The sequence below is a fragment of the Equus caballus genome, chromosome 2 (genome assembly GCF_041296265.1).
Source record: "Equus caballus isolate H_3958 breed thoroughbred chromosome 2, TB-T2T, whole genome shotgun sequence".
Classification (NCBI taxonomy): Eukaryota; Metazoa; Chordata; class Mammalia; order Perissodactyla; family Equidae; genus Equus; species Equus caballus.
The window spans coordinates 18359044-18382504 of record NC_091685.1 but is presented as its reverse complement, the minus strand read 5'-3'; the positions used below and the strand labels follow the sequence as shown (position 1 = coordinate 18382504).

The 23461-nt window shown below is 52.1% G+C and overlaps 1 protein-coding gene across 4 annotated transcripts; it reads right to left on the bottom strand.

Annotated features, from left to right (window-relative positions):
- Positions 1-9058: 9058 nt before the first annotated feature.
- On the bottom strand, positions 9059-23290 carry HEYL (hes related family bHLH transcription factor with YRPW motif like). Of its 4 annotated transcripts, none has more exons than XM_001498456.5 (5): positions 23105-23290; positions 17068-17134; positions 15970-16053; positions 14641-14722; positions 9059-12216 (listed from the first exon to the last, which is right to left on the bottom strand). In XM_001498456.5, exons 1-5 carry the CDS (start codon positions 23182-23184, stop codon positions 11543-11545), a joined length of 987 nt encoding a protein of 328 aa, XP_001498506.2. In that variant the 5' UTR covers positions 23185-23290; the 3' UTR covers positions 9059-11542. The 4 variants fall into 4 exon arrangements, with proteins under 4 accessions (XP_001498506.2, XP_070116446.1, XP_005607237.1 ...); XM_070260345.1 differs by having other exon boundaries at positions 17068-17130; positions 23105-23260; XM_005607180.4 differs by lacking the exon at positions 23105-23290 and adding an exon at positions 22868-23023.
- Positions 23291-23461: the final 171 nt, after the last annotated feature.

Sequence of the window (23461 nt, the reverse complement as noted above, 5' to 3'; positions counted from 1 at the left end):
GTATTAATTATCTATTGCTGTGTGACAATTACTGCAAACTTAGTGCCTTAAAAAACAGGCATTTCTTATCTTACCATGTCTGTGGGTCAGGAGTCCTGGCACAGCTTAGCTGGGACCTTTGCTCAGGGTCTTACAAAGCTGCCATCAATGTGTTGGCCAGGCCCATCTGGGGGCTCTCCCGGGAGCCAATCCACTTTCAAACAGGTTGTTGGCGGAGTGCATCTCTGCCTGTGCTGTGTGATGGGGCCCTGGCTTTTTGCTGGCCATCTGCTAGAGGCTGCCCCTGAGGCCCTAGAAGCCGCTCGCTTCTCCTTGCCACGTGGGCTTCTCCAAAGTGGCCACTTACTTCACCAAGCTTGCAAGGAGAGTCTCTCCCTCCAGACAGCTAAGGCAGAGTCATACATAAGGTAAGGCAATCGTGGGAGTGACATCTGTCACCCTTGCCATGTGATGTGGCTTAATCATGGGGGCGATGTCCTCACATTTGCCATATTCTACTCATTAGAAGCAAGTCACACGTTCTGCCTGTGCTCAGGGGAGGGGATCATACAAGGATGTGGACACCACGAGGCGGGGGTCATGGGGGTCACTATAAAGTTTGTCCCCACACCTGGTGACTGCCATGGAGAGAGAGATGGGACAAGGAGTGAGGTTGTTTGAAGGGGTGATTACGAACCTGAAGGCCCTTAGCTAGGCAAGGAGGGGCGGGAAAATAGGAAGTGACCAACGGCTGGGGAGGAGGACGTGGGGTCAGTGATCTGAGGACCTCCTGGAGGTTGGAGAATTTTTGCCATGGGAAGGCTGAGCAGAGGGAGATTGAAGGAGGGCATGTGGTGGGTGGAGAATGGGATGTTTGAAATCAGAATTTCCTAGGGGGGCCATTTTTGGTGTTGGTGAGTTCTGCAGGAGTGGGCAGTTGAGCCGGCGTGAAGGAGGTCATTGGAACTGGTGAGGTCTAAGTGGCCTCTCTGCTCCCACCCTTGCTCCCTCGCAGTCTATCCTTCACACCGTGACTCCTAATATGTGGGTCAGAATGTGAGTCTCCTCTACATTTAACCTTCCAATGCTTTCCTGCCTCCCTGAGTAAAATCTAACACCCTCCCGGGACATGTCCCCCACCCCATCTTGGACTTTATCTCCTGCCACTCAGCTGCTGTCTACACTCCAGCCACACTGGCCCCTGGCACTAGCCCTTGATGCTCCCTGCCTGGAACACCCTGCTCTCTGATAGCCTCCTGGCTCCCTCCTTCTAGTTTCTGTTCCAACTGTGGCCGCTGGCCTTCCCCGTCCATCCTGTATGAAACAGCATCCCCTCCCATCGCTCCCTGTCCCTTTCCCTTCTTCCCCATCAAGCAGTTCGTGTATGTATGTGTCTAGGTGTTTATTGTTTGTTCCCTTCAATGAAAATGTCAGCTCCATGAATCTAGGGTTTTGTTTTATTCACCGCTGTATCCCAAAACCTACATGAGTGTTTGGCACATAGTCAGCACTCCCTCAGTCTTGTTATGAAGGCAGACAGAGCTGGTTTCTGCGTCCTGAGGGGTGGCTAGTTGATACGGATGGGTCTGGGGCCAAAGCCTTGAGGTGTAAGCCCGAAGCTGTCGTGCAGGCCTGGGTACCCACCTGTCTGCCCCCTCACCCCCTGCCTGCAATGTTGAGAAAGGGTGGACACAGAAGATATAGCACTTGGGAGGCTGTAGAACTTGGCAGTTAAGAGCTCTGCCGCTTAATGGCTGTGTTACTTTGGACAAGTTACTTCATCTCTCTGAGTCTCCATTTCCTCATCTGTAAAATGGAGATAAGAACAGAAGCAAAACCTAAAGCATGGAGCTGTGCAGATAAACTCACACTCTGCGTGAAAAGCACTTGGTACAGGGCCTGCCTATGGCGAGCACTCAGCAATGACTGGATACTGTTATGTTATTTCTCTGTGCCTGCTTACAATTTACGATGTTCCACTACTGTGCAAACCAGCTTTGCCATTTACTGTTTTTCTGATCTGGGGCAGATCCTTTCACCTGAAATGAGATTTAGTTTTCATCTGCGTAACGGAGATCATAATTCCTGCCCCGACTCCTTTGGCTAAGTGGTTGAGAGGCAAGCGAGCTGATGCATGGGAGAACGCTGTGAAATGTTATGTTGCTGTATGAAATAAAGCATTATTACTGTTTGTTCTTTTGCCTGGCTCCTCTTTGGGTTGCTGGAGTTGCAGGCAATGAGTGGTGTGTAAGTTTCCAGAGGCTCCAACAGAACATCTGGGGTGACCGAGATGGGTTGTCGCTATACTGGACTTCCTTGAGCAGAGCAGTGGGATCCAGATTTTGCCCAAAGGCCTGAGCCAAGCCTGAGTTTAAAGTGGTCCTTGGGCCCAGGGCAGCGTAGGTCAGCCAGCCAGCTTTCTGAGATTCATGGGCTGAATGACAGTCTCACTTCTTTTCACTCCTACCTGAAGCAAAAAGAAGAGTCCAGAGAGCTTGGGTGTCTGTTTGGAGACCCCAAACCTGGCCCCTTTTTCCATGCCACTGTCAGGTAATTAATGAGGGCATTTCAGCAGCCCTATTCATGAGAGACTCAGCTTTGACAAACAGATCCCACAGCCCTGTGAGGCCCAGGCTCGCGCAAGAACGCCAGGCCTGGTTGTGTCCTGGGCAGCTGGGAAGAGAAGAAAGTGTGACAGCTGGCTGGGTCACTGAATGTGTGTGTGTCTGTCAGCGCCTCCTCCCCAGGTGGGAGCCAGGATGGAGAAAGGCCCTCAGGGCACCATGTGGCACAGAATCCCTCCAGGTGATGCTGATCATCAGTCAGCTTGAGGCCCACTGGCCATGCTAGAGCAACAAACCCTCCTTGTCTTACACTAGGTTTTCTGGGGGAGTTCTTGAGGGAGTTGGGCTCAGTGTAGACACAACTCCATTTGGGGGTATCCAACAATGTGAGATCAGAGAGTGGTAGGTGGAACCACTATACATGGTTCCTCCAACCTGAAGTAAAATGCCCTCCAGATCAAGTGCACACACACAGGCATATGTATACACACACACACATACCCACTGGCCAATCAGTAGCTTCCAATGGCCCCGATTCCCTCATTCCTCTCAACCTCCCAGGCTGAGTGGTAACGACGAGGTGACAGGGACTATCTGCCAATATCCATTCACATTTATTTCAGAAAATGGGGCTACAATGCATTTCCCAGACTCCTTTTCAGTTTGATGAGGCCAACTGTCAAAGTTCTCACCAATGGAATGTGGATAGACACATGTGGATGTGCTACTCCTGAGCCTAGGCTGTAAGACTGTGGTCACGCCTCCACCAAGCTCTCTTTCCCTTCCTTCTGGCTTGAATTCACGGAGACCTAGCGTCAACCATGCAGGCACAATGCTCTAGGAGATGACGAGGAATCAAGATAGAAGGAATCTGGGCCCTAGAACGTCTGCATTGAGCAGAGTTCCTTGCTGACCTGGAATGTCCGCCAAGCAGTTGAATGAGCGATGAATAAACTTCTGTCTTCTTTCATCCACTGAGTTATCACTGGGCCTCTTTGTTACAGCCGCTGAGCCTTACACTTACTAGCACAGGGGAGAAGAGCATGGCTGAACTGAAGCTTTCTTAGGCTGACATATCAGTCCAGCCCACCAGTCCTGGATGGCCTGCCAGTGACCATCTTTGGGTTTGTATTACAAGAGGCAGCTGGGGAAGAAAGCAGCATACTCAATTGATTAAGGCAGAATCAGACAGACCTAGGTTTTAATTTTGGTTAGAACATTTATTACTGTTGTGAACTTTGGGCACTTTCACTAAAAAATTGAGTCTCAATTTCTTCTTCTGTGAAATGGGGATCATAATAGCACCCACTGTTATATGAGATATTTGAGATATAATCTCATATGATTATATGAGATAATATAGGTCAAGGGCTCAAAAATGTTTACTGTTACAGGCCAATATCACTGATGAACATAGATGCAAAAATCCTCAACAAAATTTTGGCAAACCGAATACAGCAATACATCAAAAAGATTATACACCATGATCAAGTGGGATTTATACCAGGGACACAGGGATGGTTCAACATCCGCAAGTCAATCAACGTGATACACTACATCAACAAAATGAAAAACAAAAACCACATGATCATCTCAATAGATGCAGAGAAAGCATTCGACAAGATCCAACATCCATTTATGATAAAAACCCTCAATAAAATGGGTATAGAAGCAAAGTACCTCAACATAATTAAGGCCATATATGACAAATCCACAGCCAACATCATACTCAATGGACAAAAACTGAAACCCATCCCTCTCAGAACAGGAACAAGACAAGGGTGCCCACTTTCACCACTCTTATTCAACATAGTACTGGAGGTGTTGGCCAGAGCAATTCGGCAGGAAAAAGAAATAAAAGGAATCCAAACAGGCAACAAAGAAGTAAAACTCTAGCTGTTTGCAGACGACATGATCTTATATATAGAAAACCCCAAGAATCCATAGGAAAACTATTAGAAACAATCAACAGCTACAGCAAAGTTGCAGGGTATAAAATCAACATACATAAATCAGTAGCATTTCTATACGCCAACAATGAACTAACAAAAAAGATCTCAAGAACTCAATCCCTTTCACAATCGCAACAAAAAGAATAAAATACCTTGGGATAAATTTAACCAAGGAAGTGAAAGATCTATACAACGAAAACTACAAGACTTTCTTGAAAGAAATCAATGATGACATAAAGAGATGGAAAGACATTCCATGCACATAGATTGGAAGAATAAACATAGTTAAAATGTCCATACTACCTAAAGCAATCTACAGATTCAACGCTATCCCAATCAGAATCCCAATGACATTCTTTACAGAAATTGAACAAAGAATCCTAAAATTCATATGGGGCAACAAAAGATCCCGAATTGCTAAACAATCCTGAGAAAGAAGAACAAAGCTGGAGGCATCACAATCCCTGACTTCAAAACATACTACAAAGCTACAGTAATCAAAACAGCATGGTACTGGTACAAAAACAGGTGCACAGATCAATGGAACAGAATTGAAAGCCCAGAAATAAAACCACACATCTATGGACAGCTAATCTTCGACAAAGGAGCTGAGGGCCTACAATGGAGAAAAGAAAGTCTCTTCAACAAATGGTGCTGGGAAAACTGGACAGCCACATGTGAAAGAATGAAAATCGACCATTCTTTTTCACCATTCACTAAAATAAACTCAAAATGGATCAAAGACCTAAAGATTAGGCCTGAAACAATAAGTCTTCTAGAAGAGAATATAGGCAGTACTCTTTGACATCAGCTTCAAAAGAATCTTTTCGGACACCATAACCCCTCAGATGAGGGAAACAATAGAAAGAATAAACAAATGGGACTTCATCAGACTAAAGAGCTTCTTCAAGGCAAGGGAAAACAGGACTGAAACAAAAAAACAGCCCACTAATTGGGAAAAAATATTTACAAGTTATTTATCCGACAAAGGGTTAATCTCCATAATATATAAAGAACTCACACAGCTCAACAACAAAAAATCAAACAACCCAATCACAAAGTGGGCAGGGGACATGAACAGACATTTCTCCAAAGAAGATATACAGATGGTGAATAGACACATGAAAAGATGCTCATCATCACTAATCATCAGGGAAATGCAAATCAAAACTACACTAAGATATCACCTTACACCTGTTAGAATGGCAAAAGTATCCCAAACCAAGAGTGACAAATGTTGGAGAGGCTGTGGAGAAAAAGGAACCCTCATACACTGTTGGTGTGAATGCAAACTGGTGCCTCCACTATGGAAAACAGTATGGAGATTTCTCAAAAAGTTAAAAATAGAAATACCTTATGACCCAGCCATCCCACTACTTGGTATCTATCCTAAGAACCTGAAATCAGCAATTCCAAAAGTCCCATGCACCCCTATGTTCATCGCAGCATTATTCACAATAGCCAAGTCATGGAACCAACCTAAGTGCCCAGCAACTGATGATTGGATAAAGAAGATATGGTGTATATATAGACAATGGAATACTACTCAGCCATAGAAAAGGACAAAGTCGTCCCATTCACAACAACATGGATAGAACTTGAGGATATTATGTTGAGTGAAATAAGCCAGACAGAGAAAGATGAACTCTGTGTGACTCCACTCATACGTGGTACTTAACATATGGACAAAGAGAACTGATCGGTGGTTACCAGGGGAAAGGGGGGGTGGGGGGAGGGCACTAGGGGTGAAGTGGTGTACCTACAACACGACTATAACATTACTAGGATGGGGCTGGAGGACAGAATACCCTTGTGGAAATTAATTTCTGCTTCTCTTCTCAGAAAGCATTAGCCCTTTTCAGGGGCTGGCCCCGTGGCCGAGTGGTTAAGTTCGCACGCTCCGCTGCAGGCGGCCCAGTGTTTCGTTAGTTCGAATCCTGGGCGCGGACATGGCACTGCTCATCAAACCACGCTGAGGCAGCGTCCCACATGCCACAACTAGAAGGACCCACAACGAAGAATATACAACTATGTACCGGGGGGCTTTGGGGAGAAAAAGGAAAAAAATAAAATCTTTAAAAAAAAAAAAAAAAGAAAGCATCAGCCCTTTTCAGGCTCACAAGCTGGAGTCCAGTTCACTGGTTGAATGGAAACTTACCTTGACTGGGAAAGAAATCCTGACGGGTTTCTTCAACCTCCTATGGGTTGCCTGAACCTCACAACAGACAAGTTAAATCATCATTTTGGGGGCCTGCACTGATTTTTCTTTTTGAGGAAGATTAGCCCTGAGCTAACATCTGCGCCAATCCCTCTCTTTTTGCTGAGGGAGATTGATCCATCTTCCTCCATTTTCTTTTTTTATATGTGGGACACCTGCCACAGTATGGCTTGATAAGTGGTGCGTAGGTCTGTACCCAGGATCCCAACCGTCAAACCCCAGGCCGCCGAAGCAGAGCACACGAACTTAACCGCTACACCACCACGCCAGCCCCCTGGATGCTGAAGCTTTTAAAAAGCATCTAAGTATTTCCAATGAATAGGAGGCATTGAGTCTGATTACTAGCCCTCCCAGTCAGTTGTCCATACCACCCCAAACAGGAGTTTCCTTTTTTTCTGCTTTATCTCCCCAAATCCCCCTCGGTACACAGTTGTATATCCTAGTTGCGGGTCCTCCTAGTTCTGGCATGTGGGACGCCACCTCAACTTGGCCTGATGGGCGGTGCCATGTCCGCGCCAAGGATCTGAACCGGCGAAACCCTGGGCCGCCGCAGTGCAGCACGCGAACTTAACCACTTGGCCACGGGGCTGGCCCCAGGAGTTTCTTAAATAAGGTCTGACCTTGGCTTTCACCTGGCAAACGCTTCTGTGGCTTCCACTGACCACAGGCTGAAGTCTGCATGGCACTCGAGGCCTTTCCCAATTTGGATTCAGCCTCTTTCCACTAATGACACTAATGGCTAAGATTGACTGAGAGATTCATGTGACCCGGGATTGTTCTGAGGGCTTTCCATGTGTTATCCCATTCAATTCTCACCTAACCTTATGAGACGGTGCCTCGGTTCTGTTTTCCTATCAGTAAAATGGGGACTGTCCAAGAAAAGCATTTGGCACAGTGTCTGCTATGTAGTTACGACTCAGTTAACAGTAGCCATTGCTGCATTATCCCAGTTTTGTAGATTAGAAAGTTGAGGGTCAGGGGTATTAAGTAACTTGCCCAAGGCCACAGCCCTGATAAGTGATGGAGCTGGGGCTAGACCCAGGGAGTCTGGCTCCAGTGCCCAGACTAGCCTGTCTTTCGCTCTGTCGCTGAAGGTCTGTGCTCAACTCAGGCCAATTTTCAGAGCTCCCCTTGATGCAGTCTCCAGGTCTCTGCACAGTCGGTTCCCTCCACTGTTAGAATGCCTCCCTTCGTCTTCCTCCAGGAAGCCTTCCTCCCAGCGCCCCCCTCCCTCATGGCCACCCTAGGCCATGGCAGATACCCCTCATCCTCCTCCACAGACCTCTCTCTCCACTCTCACCTCACCAAACTATCACTTAGAGAGAGGGTACGCTCCCTCAGGGCAACAGTGTCCTCGTCACCTCTGGCTCCGTCATGCCTGGCCTAACACGGAGCATACCTCTGCGACTCTTTATTGGATTTGTTGCGAGCCAAATCCATCAGAGAGAGCCAGGCCAAGAGCGGAGAACAATACCTGCTGGCAGGGACAGCCTGCCTGTCCTCAGCTGTCAGCGTGCACTCCAGAGCGAGCACACTCACGCATTTTTTTTGGCCAGAGCCTTCTTACCATCTGCCAGGAGCTCCAGTCTCCTGGCCCAGGCTCTCACTTTGCTCTCCAGCCTCCCTGCAAAGTTGGCCAGCGGATGGAGCCTATACCATCCAGCAGCACGAGTCCAGAGGATTCCTCACCTCCCCCAGTTCATGTATTCGACAAATATTTGTTGAACAGTGACTTGAGCCAGGCACTGTGCTTGGCACTGGATGCAGGGTGGAGAGCAAACCAGGCGTGGCCCCTGGCTTCACGGAGCTTGCATCCTGCCTGGGGAGACAGTCAACCCACAAGTAAACACACAAATGGGTGTGTAATGGCTAATTCCTTACGAAGGGAAAGAATAGGGGACTCAGACAGATTAACTATTCAAGCACAGTATTCAGGGAAGGCCTCTCTGAGGAGGTGGCATTTAAGCCAAGGCCTGAGGGGATGAAGAGCTCAGGCTGCAAAGGGTAGAGGAAAAGCATTCTGGGCAGAGGGAACAGCATATGCAAAGTCCTGGAAGTGGAATGAGGTTGGAATGTTGAAATAACGGCAGGACAGGGTGGCAGAAGCCCAGGGAGCAAGATTGGGATTGGCACGCAATGAGGCTGGAAGTGAGGTTGGGACAGAAGAGGATGAGCAGGCTGGAAGTGAGGCTGGGTCAGAAGCAGCAGCGCAAGAAAGCAGCAAGGCCACCTTCGGGAGGGCAGTGATCTGGGGAGAGGTGATGTGGCCAGACCAGGGTGATGGCTGTGGGTTCAGAGGGAAGTGGATGGACTCCAGGGTTATTGAAGAAGTAGAATCTTGGAGGTTTCCAGAAGAACTAAAAAAAGTTTTATTGGATGTCTGCAACAACTCCAGCAATGGGGTAGGGAGTCCGGGGCACCAGAAAGGCTTGGGAATATAAACAAAGATACAAGTCCTCAACCATGGAAACAAACACACAGTCACCTTTCCCCCAACAATCTCTCAGAGAGAATGAACCCAAGATCAACTAAGATGCTGAAAGTTCTGGGCCATTTCCACCTCGTTCAATGGTGTCAACCAATTCTTTTGGAGTTGGGTACTTGAAATGTGGAAATATGTTTCCCACAGCCCCACTATGAGTAAACGTTGGATTCTCGGGCTAGGAAGTCGCCAAAGCGCAGGACTGCAGGACTGACCTGGTACCCTGGGAGCAGTGGGCCACCACCTGGGGTGGTCAGGGAGAGGAGGAGGGGGGAGGAGAGGAAGGAGGAGGACGAGGGGGAAGGAATAAGGGGGGGGAGAGGGAAAGGAGGCAGAGGAGGGGGAGGCAGGAGGGGAGGAGGGGGAGGCAGGAGGGGAGGAGGGGGAGGCAGGAGGGGAGGAGGGGGAGGAGGAGGAGCAGTTCTTCTCCCAGTCCTTTGTGAGGTGAAGTTGGTCTTTGCCTTCTGCCACCTCCCTCTGTCCCCCTCTCCCAACTCCTAGGAGCCTGCTGACCGCCCAGCCCTCCTTCTCTCCGTCCCACCGTCTCCATCCCCCTCAGGAGCACTCCCTGAAATGAGGCCCTCTCCCCTCAGCACCGTCCAGCTCAGATGGGCCCAGGAGGACAGCAATCTGACAGGACTAACTCACACAGGAATGAAAGAATGACTCTAGCTTTTTATCCCCCCTTGAGGAATTTGCCTTTTCAAAAGAGCTTTCTGGGTCATTTAAATGATCTCTACCCTCTTACCTACTTCTCTGAAAGGGCCCTTTTTCCCCGGGGCCTTTGCAAACTCCACTTTTAAGCCCATGGAGTCTCCTCAAATTAGTCTCTGGGGAGGGTAGTTCCATCAACGAGTGGGGGTGGGAGAATCTTCCCAGGGGCGACACTGGAAGTATTTAATAACTGGTGCGGAATAAGCACCAGTGACCAGAGGACCCCATGGCCTTGGGTCTGCCAGGCATTAACCAGCACAGGGTCCTGAGGGAAAAGCCATGTGGTGGGGGACTCTCGGAGACACTCAGGGACAGCAGGTATTTGTGAACGAGCGCAGAAGTATTTCTACATGTTAACAACAGGTCTGGCAATGCTGGGCCAGCTGGATGTCAGTCCTGGGTCTGCCCCTGTTTGATCCAGTCTCTGCTGTTCCATTGGGAAGGGTCGCTGGGCCACTTGTTCCCTCTGTTAGAGAAGTGGTCCGGGCTGGAGGTGGGGAGTGAAACGGCCTCTGAGCAGAGCCAGCTGTGTGGGATCCTGGGTGAAGAGAATCTCAGGCCCTAGACCCACTGTGTGACCTTGAAGGGCCGAGCCGCCTCTGACTGTCCTTCCTCTCACCCCTCCTTGCAGTTATTTTTGTCCAGCCTGACAGCCTTTGGCTGTCCCAACAGTCTGGCTCTGTGAGCCGGATGCAAACCAGGCGGCACAAACGTCTGGTGCTGAATCCCAAGAGGATTCCTCTCTGGGCGCCATCACGTGGGAACATGGTCCTCCACACTGTGCACCCAGTGGGGACCACGTGCCTGGAGGATGGTGACGGTGAGAGAGGCAGGGAGCTGGGTTCTCAGTTGGTCAATCCTGGCTCCGGTCTGGGGGCGCTGTCTGAGGCTGGTGGTGAGGACACCCTGTCGCAGAGCCTTACTGCTGCCCGGAAACCTCCCAGCCGTGTGCAGGGAACAGCTGGTCAGCGGGAGGTGGTGTCTGCAGCTGAGAAGAGGGCAGGAGCAGGCCCTGCTGGGCCCCCAATCCTCAGGCCTGGGATGTGGTGGACGGCAGGCCCGTCCTGTGGTTTTCTGCGATGGGGTGGGCTGAAGACAGGTGGGCAGGGGCAGACAGGGTTCCCAAGAGACCTATTTGTGGCCCTTGCTCAGTTACTGTCTCAGGAAGTGAGGCAGACACAATGTTCCAGCCCTGTGGCCCTGGGAAGGCTGCAGCCAGTGTCTCATTGCTCCTGGCTGGGGTCTGGTCTCTCGAGGGAAGCAGCCTGCCTTAGGCCATTGTGCCCGTTAGGTTGAAGATTTGTTCCCAGACCTGAGACTCACGCCTACTGCCCCCTGTGTGCTGGGGCAGGAGAGGGGTCTGGGCACAGCTCTTCGGGGCTCTCCTGGGACTCATCTGTCCAGGTGAGAAAGGAGACCAAGCCTCTGAGATCAGAACAGCTCAAGGAGCGCTGGCTGGACAAGCTGGGATGAGCAGTGAGGAGGGGAGATGGGCCAAAGGAGGAGGGACCTTTGATGGGTAAAGAACACGCCTTCATACACGAGCCAGTCCAGGAAGCAGAGCAGAAAAGGCGGCATCATTTTTTGAGCTCCTGGAACAAGAACTCTCCTCACTGCCAGGGGGAAAGCCAGCTCAGAAAGCCCCAACTTCAGTGATTTCAGAGACCCAGGACTGGCAGAGCACAGCTCCTGCTGCTCTCCCAGCTGGCCCCAGGGAAGGGGGCCTGGGCACAGGAACAGCCGCATAAGCAGGGGACCCCACAATGCCAGGGGGAGTCGGAGAAGAAGATGGAAGGAGGGGTGCCACGTGGCTGCTCCTGGCAGCCCTGCTGCTGGGGGCCATGGGCAGAGGGGCAGCTGGCCTCTCCAGGGGGCGGGCCCTCCGGGTAGTAGATGTTCCTCGACTGGGTGGCAAACTCCTCCGGGGTGGCAGGATGGTACCAGTGGCTCTGCGCAAGGGAGCGGTTCGCAGGGCTGGGATGGGGTAAGCGAGTGAGGAGGCGCTGGGGAGGACGGGGCCGGGCACTCTTCCCAGGATGGCGAGCTGGTGGCTGGGTGCTGACAGCCCTGGACAGCTATGGAAGAAGGACCAGGGCCAGGCAGGGAAGGCCAGGGGGCCAGCGGGCGTGGGTGAAGGCTCCATCTCAGCTGCATAGCTGTTGAGGTGGGAGAGAAGGCGGATCCGCACAGGGTCTGCACGGCTGCTGGGCCCTTCTAGGACCCCCAGGTACCTGATGACCTCGGTGAGGCATTCCCGAAAACCGATGCTCCGGAAGTCAATGGCCAGGGCTCGGGCATCAAAGAATCCTGCAAAGTAAGGCATGATTAGAACATGCCAGGCAGGGGGACAAGCACTGAGCCTGGCGTCAGGCTGTCTGAACTCTGGACCTGCCTCCCCCGCTCACTCCCTGTGTGACCTGGGGCATGTCACTTCACCTCTCTGAGCCCTAGCCTCCCCCTCCATAAAGCAGGAATAATCATCCTACCTGGGACAGAGGGGAGCGGGCTGAGAGGATCAAATGAGTCCACTAAACGGTGAAGCATTATAACATGTCAAGTATTGTTTTCATCAGGATTCAAGATTAATCCAAAGAAGAAACTCTGCAGCCAAGATAACTTCATTTAAGTAGACACTTGCCAGGTGTGAAACGGCTGTGCACACGGAGGTGTAGAACCACCCTGCCTGCTGATGGGGGCGGATGCTGGGACGTGGTAGCAGCAGCCATCAGAGCTGGGAGACTCCTTGCAGAAGGCAGCATAGTGCAGCAAGGAAGCACGAGGTCTTTGGGGGCCAGCCGCTTGACTGAAGACTTAACTAGCTGCCTGACCGTGCACAAGACCCTTAATCTCTCTATGCCTCAGTTTCCTTAGCTGTAAAATGGGCCTATAACAGTACTTGCTGCAGAGAGCTGTGAGGGTGAAATGAAACGGTGCACTGAAATGCTCAATAAATTAAAAGTTAGCTATCATTTGTATTACTGGCTTGGCCCCCGTAGGCAGTAGAGTTTGTCCCCCAGCCCAAAAGGCAGCCCGGAAAGCAGGACCCCACTCTGGTTCTCAGCTACTGTCATCAGATCAGGGACCCTCTCTTTGACCTGGTGACCAGATGGACTGCCCACAGAGGTAGTCACATACTCGCTGCCTCTCCACATCCGCCCCTCCCTCGACCGCCTTCTGGGCAAAGACAGAACAGCCCCAGCGAGCACTGGCCTCAGGACTATGGCAGCAAGTGTCCAGTCCCTGGTTCACCGCTGAGGCCCCCACAGAGGGACAGCTCCGCAGGAGACGACGTTTGGAGTTAGCCTCCCTTGGGGGCGCGACCTGGTTCTGCTGTCGTTGTGCAAGTTAGTTGTGCAACTTTGAGCAAATCCCTCCACCTTTCTGTGTTCACTGTTCTTTTTTAAATAACATTTACTGAGTTCTTACTAAGCACATAATTTGCATGATCTAATTTAATCCTCATAAGAACTCTATCATTACTCCCATTTTAGAGACGAGGAAAGTGAGGAATAGAGAAGTTAAATCATTTGTTCAAGGCCATAAAGCTAGTAAGCAGTAAAGCTGGGATTCAGATCTCACGCCAGGGCCCTAAGCCGCAATTCCGTCTTCCCGTTACCCTTAGCCAGGAAATGGCGATGAGCAGCCACCACCCTCCAGGCTCTCACGAGAAGCAAATGAGATAACACTAAGTGAAAGCATTTTGAAAACTATAAAATGCTGCCCAGATATTAGTCACTATTTTTCTTTTAATTGGATAAACATGAATGTAGCTTGAACTATCTCCCCCACTGGTTGATTAGAGACAGAAGTTTCCACAGTTGGCCATGCATTCGTTGGCAGAAGTTCCCAAAGCGACCACCTGCATCAGGGTCATCAATGGGCTTGCTAAACTTGCAAATTTCCAAACTCACTCCAGACCTACCGCCTCAGAATCTCTGGGGTGTGACCCACACCTGCCTGTCCCCACATGATCCTGCTGCACACTGAGGCTTGAGGAGCACCAGCGTGGGCCGCTTAAAATGCAACTGTCCCCTGGAAGGGTAGAAAGTTAAGGTTTTAGGACTTAGGTCTTTGTGGCCAAGGTCTGCGGAGCTTTCAAGGTTTCCCAATTGGGAAATCACCAAAACACACAGAGAGGCTTCATGCAGACAAAATTGCCATTTGTCTGAAGTGTTTTCAAAGTCACAGTTCCGTGACTTTATTGTAATGGCCTAGCTCAAAATAACAGAATGAGTTACATTTGCACTGTACTACAATCCTTAGACGGATCTTCAACTGTGAGCACGACATATCACCCCAGCACCACCGAGGACACAACAGTCCAGAAGGCTACCCGGCGAGCAGGCACACCAGGGAACGTCTGTGGCTAAAAATTTCAGGCAGGCCCCTCCCAATGGGATCCCAGTGAGAACGAGCTCCTTCAGGCTCGTGCTTAACAAGGCCCTGGGGGGTGGGACCAGTAAGAACAGTCTGTGGTAGAAGAGCTCCTCCAAGGCCTAAGGCTGGAGGAATGGTTGGGACAAATGGAGACAGGGAGAGTAGAGAGGGTGAATCCCAAAGAAGAGAGCCAAGTTTGCGCATGTTCCACCTGGATCTGCTTCAGCTCCTCTGCAGACTGTGGGCTCCATGAGGGCAAGGACCACATGTGCTTTGCTCACCAGGGTATCCCCAGGGCCCGGCCCGAAAATATTTGCTACATGAAGGACTCCCAGGAGAGGAGAGCATCAGTACCTGTCCCACCAGTGGCGTGGAGCATTTTCAAGTGATCTACCGTCATCTGCAGGACCTCGGCTTTCTCCAGCTTGGAGGAGCCCTGCGTGGACAGAAGATAGAAGCGTGAAGGCCTCTGGCTGACTTTGTCACTTGCCCAACCTGCACAGCATCATCAGCACTCACTGTCCCAATTTTCTCATCTTCCTCCCGCTCCACCCCTGCATGCAACTGGGCTTCTGCTTTGGCCAAGGCCTCCAGATCTAACGGATTCTCCTCACTTCTCATTTCAGTCTACCTGTCCGCTGCACTGCTGACCATCCTTCCTGAAACTCCTCTCCCACGACTTCCACGACACCACAGCTTCTTGGTTCTCCTTTCCCCTTGCCTGTTGCTCTAACCATCCATTAAAGCAGCGGTGTTCCCGGTGGGGGTTGGCTCACTTTTCTCGCTCTGCACACTCTCCCCGGAGGGTCTCGTCTATTCCATGGCTTCCTGCCCCATCACTAGAATGCCACTCCTGCATACCCACCTGCCTCCTGGACCAGCTTCACTGGGACTCCAGTTCCACACTCACCATACCCAAGATCCAGCTCATCATTTTACCCCCAAAGCACTTGCTATTGCTCTATTCTATCTCTTGGGAAATGTTTCCTAAGCCTCCAGCATCACCTGGTTTCCAGGTGAAAGCTAAGGGTCAGACCCTCCATATGAGGGTAGGTACCAGGTCTAGTTCATGGCTGGTCTTGTGAGGGTTTTAGTCAATGTCCGTGAGATGACTGATTTGTTCTCACAGGCATAAAGGAAGGCACAAGCCTATGACCGTGCCTCAGGGCACAGGGTGAGAATCTTTGAGGCTGTGTGACTGATTCAACTATCTGACTTCCCACTGTAGTCCCTCCACCCTATGCTGTTCAATGGCAGAGTGCTCACTCCCCAAGCAGCCTGTTCTACTTTCAAATAGCTCTGAAATATCAGTAGTGCAGAGGGATAAGCCGCTTTAGAATCACACAGTTCTGTGTTCCAGTTCTGCTCTGCTATTGACTAGCTGTGTGACCTGGTGTAAGCTACTTTACCTCTCTGTGCTTCGGTTTCCTTACCTGTGCAATAGCCATAATAATCCCTCCCTACTTCAGGATCATTTCGAGGATTCAACTCAATTGGATGATGGACATAGAGCCACAACACCTGAGACACCTCAGGAAATATCAATTGTGATTCCCCTTATTCCGGCAAATGGTAGCACCGTCTTCAGGGAGCTGCTACCCATCAACAGGAAACGCCAGGAGAGGTGAACCTTTCTGCCACTCGCAGAGTATTTCTTCCAGCACAATCAGCAATGCCACCTACCTGCTTCTCAAAGGCAGTGGGGACCAAGCGCCGCAATTCAGACAGGCTGCTGTTGATGCGGTCTCGGCGCCGTTTCTCTATGATCTAAAAGACAATGACAAGAAGTTACACGTAGGCACTTCATCACAGTTTCCAATGCGCCTTGATGGACACTGACTCATATTTTCCTTCATAACATATGTGAGGGAGAAAAATCTATTCTTACATTATGGAGGAGGAAGCCGAGGCTCAGAGAGAGGCAGTGATTTGCTTAAGGTCACACAGCAAAGAAGTGCAAAGCTGGGAATAGAACTCGGATCTCTCATCTTGATCTGTAGGGGTGACATTCAAAACATTTAACCATTGATACAGCAGGGCGCCAACCAATCAGAACAGGGACACCAGCCACAGTACTGGAGCAGGCCCTGGAGACCCCTGCTCGGCCAGGGGCATGAGGTCTGAAGAGTCCTGGGCATTGCTCTCTCCAGCTGGGAAGGCCTTTCATTCACACTACCTCATTCTCATCTCGCAATACTGATAGCAGAGCAGAAATGATGACCCCCCATTTTACTGATAAAGACAATGAGGGCTGCACGGAAGCGGTGTGCCTAAGGTCTGATGGTTAGTGAGTGGCAGGGCTGGTCTCTGCCAGATCCCAGGTCTCTGGACTGGCCTGTAGAAGCACAGCTGCCTCCTGGGGGAAAGCAGGGCTGGGATGAGACCACCGAGAGAAGCAGAGGCCACTCCTCCTCCTGTCCCCCTCCCCCGCCCTGCAGCACACTAGGAGGAAGTGAAAGCTCTGGGCTCAGAGAGAAGAGGGGAAGGCTGGAATAAATAATAACGGCTAATTGTGTGTCAGGTATTGTTCCGAGTGCATTACATTAATTCACTTAATCTTAAAACAACCCTTTGCGGGAGGTCCTGTCATTATTTCAGTTACACAGATGAGGAAATGAAGCACAGAGAGGTTAAGTGGCTCGCCCAAAGTCCCCCCTGCTAGCTACTGGCAGAGCGAGGATTTGAACCCAGGCAGTCTAGGTTCAGGGTGATGTTTTTGACTCCGGTTCGCTCCGCCAGGCCCCTGGAGACTCAGGCAACTCTGCGGAGACAGACACTCACCCCTCTGCGTTTCTTCCTGGCTTGCATCTGCGAAGGGCTGGGGGTGGACAGCGGCCTGGCCATCTGGCTGGAGAGGAAGAGAAAGGCTGACTTTTCAGCGCTCGGGGCCCATCTCCCTGGCCTGGGCTGACCTCGCAGGCCGGGCTGTGGGCGGGCACAGCCCCCTCCCAGGCGGCCGTGGTCTCCCAGGCCGGGAAGAGGCGCGGGGCAGGCGTGGGTGGGGACGCTCTCTCCCCTTCTCCCCCGGGGCCAAGTCCTCCCCTACACGCGGTCTCCTGCCCTGGAGTCGGGGGGCTCGCCTGCTCGCCCAGGGAGCCGGAGCCGCAGCCCGGCCACCGGGTCCTGCAACCCGATCCGCGGGCGGGGCGGGCGAGGGCACGGGCCGAGGCGGCGGGGGCCGGGCCGGCGGCTTGGGTTTCAGAGGGAGCCGCTGGGAACGAGCGTGGAAAAAGCAGATGCCGCCGCTTCCCACGGGCCGGGCGCGCCGGCCGCCCGCCCTCCGGCGGCCTGCAGCTGCCGCCTCCTCCCACGCAGCGCGGCCGGGGGCGAGGGGGAGGCGGCATCTGGGTCACAGGCTCCTCTGGACTCTGGGGACACTGCCTTGGCCTCCCCAGAAGGCCGCAGCCCCGCACCGCGTCGGGCCTCCCTGAAGGATGGATGTTTGCTCGGCCCCACGAGTTCCCATTACTGGGCAGAGGCTCAGCCCTGGGGGCTTTTCCTGCCCAGACTGATAGAAACCCTCTTAAGCACAGCTGCTGGCCCCCTTAACGATTTCCTGCTTCAGAGGCTCTCTGGGAATGGAGGGGATTCACTGGGTTGCCCTGAGGATCATTCATTTGGCCAACACTCCAGAGGCCCCATTCAGGCCCAGGGCTGGACTGGAGGTGGTCAGCCCGACCCCAGCCCTCCAGAGGCTCAGCCACCGTGGGGAGACACCACCTCAACAAATAACTTTAGACAAGGTGACTCCCCTGCCATTCTGGAAGGCAAAATGCACACATCCGAACAGGAACCCATGAGCTGGCCTCCTCTTCCCGGTGGGTTCCCCATCTTAGTGAGGGCACCGCCTCTCCCAGTTCTGCAAGGTGGACACCTGGCCACCATCTTTCATTCCTCCTCTGTCCTCACCCCAACTCATTAAAACCTGCCCGTTCCATGTCTAAAGTACGTCACTTCTGCCATCCTTAGGACCAAACCTCTGTCCTCTCTCCCAGGGACCACCGGTCCCTGCGCGCCCCTCTTACCTCCTACAAGCAGGCAGAGTGATCATTTAAATGCAACTCTGATCTTGTCACTCTCTTAAAACTCAGTCAGGGGCTTCTCAATGCTTTTAGGATCAAGGCCACCATCTTTCCGGTGGCCCAGCTGGCCCCTGTCATCTCCTAGACTCAGCTCTCTTTCACTCTGTGTGCTCCAGCCTGCAAACGCATGAACTCTTTCCTAGGATTGCACATACTGTTCCTCTAGCCTAGAATTCTCTGGTCACCAATCTCCCCACCCCCAAGGCCCAGCCCCTTTGCCTAGTCACTTCTACCGCTCTTCAGGTCCCAACTCAAATGTCACCTTCCTGGGGGAGGCTTTTCTGACATCCCCCCTCACACTACATGTTCCCTGATCTGCACTCTCCTAGCAGTCCGCATTCATAGCGCTTATGCCCATTTGTTGTTTTATATTTGTATGATTATTTGATTAATGTCTCTCTTTCCAATAAGTCCATAAGCTCCATGAGGCCATGAGCCATGTCTGTCTCATTCACTATTGCAGCCCCAGTACTCAGCAAGTGCTTGGAACACAGTACAGCTCATGGCTCAGCTCCTCCTCCAGCCCTCATCTTTGCTATCATTGGGGAACAGAGAGGTGGCACCAAAAAATCCATGTCCTAGGCCCTTGTAGAAGGGGAGTGAGCATATGTGGCTCACCAGGAGGGTCCCAGCCCACATGACTACCCTCTTGGCATCCCAGGCTGTATCATTTTCATCAACTGTTCAAAGAGAGAAGGTTGCAGGAGAGAGCAGATCAACATTTGTCAAATCCCACTGCTATGCCCCTGGCTTTGTCCAGCTACATCTGGAAAAGAATATCGCCATCCAAACATCTGGACAAGAAGGGTTGGTAAGAGGCCTGTGAAGGGTCCTGGGAGGGACAGCCCAGCAAGTTAGGTCCAGAGTTCAGACGGCCAGATCCTGAGATCTGTAGGGCAACTTGTTTACAAAGCTTCACTCAGGACAAGCCCCAAGAGCCAAGGTAAACTAAGAAACACGGCCTCTGTCTGCCTGCCCCCTTTCCCCCCTGACTAGGGCTGGATAAGGCGTATCTAGGGGTATTGGGTTAGCACTGCACACGTCACTGCCTTTCAGCCTGATCCTTCCTTAGGGACCATCTCTCAGAGGCTGATGCACCCCTTTCAGGACACGGCAGCTCTGCCATCCCTTTTCCACTCTCCTGGTCCCTCATTCTGAGCACTATTATCCCTCTCCCCCGACTCCCATATCTCACGGGCAAGCCTCATTTCACAGCTGTCTTGGCATCACTACATATGTTTCCGCCTTTGAGCCTAACAAAAGCCCCATTTTACAGATGAGGATGCTGAGCCTCGGGGACCTAAGGCAGCTTGCCCAGCCTACACAGCTGCTAAGGAGCAAAGCCCGCATGGGAATCCATGTCTTCTGGCTCCAAATTCAGTATTGTTTTCCCTCCTAATTCCTATTTCCTGTCTGTCTGAATAGCTCTCCAGTCCTCTTATCCTTAAAACTCCCAAGAGCTCAGCCAGAGCTTGCTTCCAGGCTGTGATCTGGCCCTGACACTGGGAGGAGGTGTGGGAGCTTCTTGTCTGAGAGTCTGAAAGTAAGGCAGATTTTCACGGATCCAGAGAAGATATGTCGACTGCTAAGATCTGCTGCACGGGCTTCGAGTGGTCCCTAGCCAGAATTCTGGGGTGGTCCCTTGGGTGGGGGTGGGGGCAAATTTCTAGGTGGTCTGGCTGCCAGTGCTACCACCCTCAGTGCTCACCCTCAGTTCCCCTTTGGAAACTCCCCCCGTGGAGCCCTGGCAGGTGACCCCACCCGTTTTGCATCAACCAAAAGCAGGATCACAATGTCTCCAGTGAAGGGCTCTCAGAGAGCACTGAGCCCACTTGTAAAATGGGGAAACTCAGAGAGGGGAAGGGAGCTGCTCCAGGCCACACAGCAAATTAGAGGAAATTCCAGAACTGGAGCCAAGTCTGCTGGCTTTTAATCCAGTGCTCTTCTCAGTGCACCCCCTATATTCATTGTCCCATCACGTATATCTCATAGCCAGTACTTCTTGTTCTAGACAGCACTTCCACATTCACTTGTCTCATTTATTGCACAATAGTTCTGTGAGTTAAGTATAATTGGGACCATTTCGCATTTAGGGACAATCATCATTTGATAGATGGAGTGACAGAGACACAAAGCATTAAGAACCATGCACAGAAAGTCCAGCCCTCAGACTTCCAGTCTTTTCATTGGACCATGCTGCTTCATGGCATCTTCCAACGGAATGGTGACCCCAGAGAGAGTAGCATTAATTGGAAGTCACCTTGTGCCAAAACAGGGAACTGTGTGTTTTAGGTACATTACCTCATCAAAGCCTCACCCTGTAAGATAGGCATTCGCATCCCCATCTTGTAAGGGAGAAAACTGAGGTGCAGAAAGCAGTCAAGTCACTTGCCCAAGTTAATGGTGGTGAGAGTCAAACTCAGGTCTGTCTATCTGACTTCAAAGGCCACCATGTGCCTTAAATCATGTAGGAATGACCCACAGACCCTGACCCAGTGCCCGACATGTGACAGGTGCTCATTAAATGTTTGCAGAGGGGGAGGGGAGAGGCTATATTCTCAGTGTGGACCCAGCCTGTGTCAGGGGGCTGGGTTCAGACAGGAGCCCTGTGGGTGATTCTGTCACATGGGGCAGGATACCACCACCAGGCAGATGCCCACAGTGATGATGGCACACACCCTGCTCTTTCCTCTCACGTCTCTGAGTATGGGGGATTTGTGCCCTGCCTCTGACCCCAGGGAGGCTGGCTGCCCCAGCCCTATGGCCCTGGCCACTGTTTATCTGGCTTTGTTTCCACATGAAGCTCTTCTTCTCTGAGAGTTCCCCGAGGGCAGAAGCTGAGCAGGATACATCTGGGCCCCCCACGCCCAACCGAGGGTCTGGGCTACAGCAGGCATCGTTCAGTGTTCCCTGAATTGAAGCATTGATGTCTGCTGGGGGAGGGCCCTTTGGTGAGTGCTACAAAGAGGGGTCTATAAGTCAGCCTCTGCCAGATGTCCAATTGCTTTCTCTCCTCTGAGGGGGTCTGCTCCTCTAAGAATCTAGACAGTCTCTAAAAATGGGCTCTGGCTGAAAGGACAAAATGCTGTATAGGAAAAAAACTGCCCACTAATCCGTTATGCCATAGGCCAAATGCCACCACCTTCAGGAAGCCCTCCCTGCTGCCTTTGGTTGTGAACGACCTCTCCCTGTTTAGATGTCCTCGCAGTCCACAGTCTGTCTCTCCTTCTGTCTTCCATCCTGTCTATGGGCTTTATGTGACCTGGTAGGTCACTGACAGATTCTCAGAGGGCAGAAGCCAGTTCTGATCAGCCTAGCTCTCTGGCATCAGTTTCATGAATCTGATTCGTGATGACCCAATGACATTGAATTTGAGACCCGCCCCCCCCCCCCCCCCCCCACCATGTGGTGCTGGGCCCTTCCCCTGCTCCTAGCAGGCACAGATTCAGAGAACTGCTTCTCTAAATAGCAGTTTCTGCCAAACAATTTAAAAAGGCTAATAAGTTGTATAGGAAATTGTGTTAAACACCCCCAAACCTAATGTACAGGATGCAAGGGGGCTATCTATTACTGTACCTCCTATTATAAGCTATAAGTAATCGGGAGCTGGTGGCACTTTACTAGGATTTGTGACTGAGGCAGGATTCCTGGTCTCCGAAAACTGAAGATCATTGAAATTATGACATGCCCTCAGAAAGGCCCATGAGAATGAACTGAATCCCCCTTCCAACTCTATTCTAGAGTGTCAGGTTCGGATGAGCCAGGAGAGATCAGAGAGCCGCCCCTTCCCACTCCCCATCCTCCTTTATTTTACTGATGAAGAAACAGGCTCACGAAGGGAAAGCAGTGGCCCAAGGCCACATGGTGAGTTGGTGGCAGATGTGGGGCTGGGACCCAGGCCTGCATACTCTCAGTCAGTCTCTGCTGCTGTCTCTGGGTTCTGGGTACCACATGTTGGGGGCCTGACACTAATTAAGCATTTGCCATGTGCTAGGCCCTGTATATCATCTCATTTGATGTTCCCAATAACCCTATGAAGTCAGTTCTATTATTTACACCCTTTTTACAGATGTGGAAACTGAAGCTTAGATTGTTCACAGAACTGGGAAGTAGCAAACTGTACAAGTGCAGTTCGTTCAATCGATTTGAAGCTGGTCAGAATATTTAACAAGAGCCGAACGACATTGGCAGCAGAGGGATGCAGGAGAAAGAGCACTGAATTGGAGGCCAGGCCCTTGGACTGACCACGGGAGAGTTGGCGATTATTGTCTTCAATACCAAAACCTTATTTCAAAGTCCAGTTTGCTTAAGGAAGGAAGGAGAGACTTTCTTCCCCTGGAAGCTTTTTGGGGGCTATATGAAAAGTGCGCTTAAGCAAGGGTAAAATCGGGAAAGCATGGTTATTCCGCATCGTCAGCGGGCTCCGAAAGGGGCGTATGGTACCAACAGTCTATGAGGGTTTCCAATGATCTCCGGGGAGAACTCGCGCATAGCCTCACCCGGGCACTTGGACAGAAAGCCGATCGCCAACTGGACATCAGACCCCCGAGCTGAAGTCCACCTCCATCCCCGTCTCCCGAGCCCTAAATGGCGAGAGCGCACAGGCTCTCAGGCACTCGCGCGTGTAACGGCCCACACTGCACCTGCCCTCCCCCGCCCCCTGGACACACCTGCGGGCGCTCGCGCACACCTGCGCCGCCCGGGACCCCCCGGGACGCTCCCCGCGCCCGCCTTACCTCAGCTCGCCCTCGCGGCCCACGTCGATGGGGCCGTCGGACTCGCTGTCGGAGCCGCTCGGCTGCCTGGGCCGCTTCATGGCGAGCGCAGGCTGCCGGGGCTCGGGCGGCTGCGAGCCGGGAAGTCGGGCCCCGCCCCGGCCCCGCCCCGGGGCGCCGCCGCCGCCCTTTCCCAGGGCCCTTCCTGCCCCGCAGCCCGGGGCCCCGCGCCCCCGCGCCCCCGCCGGGACGCACAGGCCAGGCCGTGGGAAGGCCCCGGGCGGTCGCCGCCCCCACCGACGGCGGGAGGGCCGGCTCCGCTCCGCCGCCTGGCCTCCTGGCCGCCGCGCGCTGGGTGGCCTTGGGCAGGTGCCCTTG

Coding starts and splice junctions, on each gene's coding strand:
- HEYL (XM_001498456.5), bottom strand. CDS start 23,184: ATGAAGCGGCCCAGGCAGCCGAGCGGCTCCGACAGCGAGTCCGACGGC. Junction 16,054..17,067: donor CCAGGAAGAAACGCAGAGGG/GTGAGTGTCTGT, acceptor ATTGTCTTTTAG/ATCATAGAGAAACGGCGCCG. Junction 14,723..15,969: donor CCACTGCCTTTGAGAAGCAG/GTAGGTGGCATT, acceptor CTGTCCACGCAG/GGCTCCTCCAAGCTGGAGAA.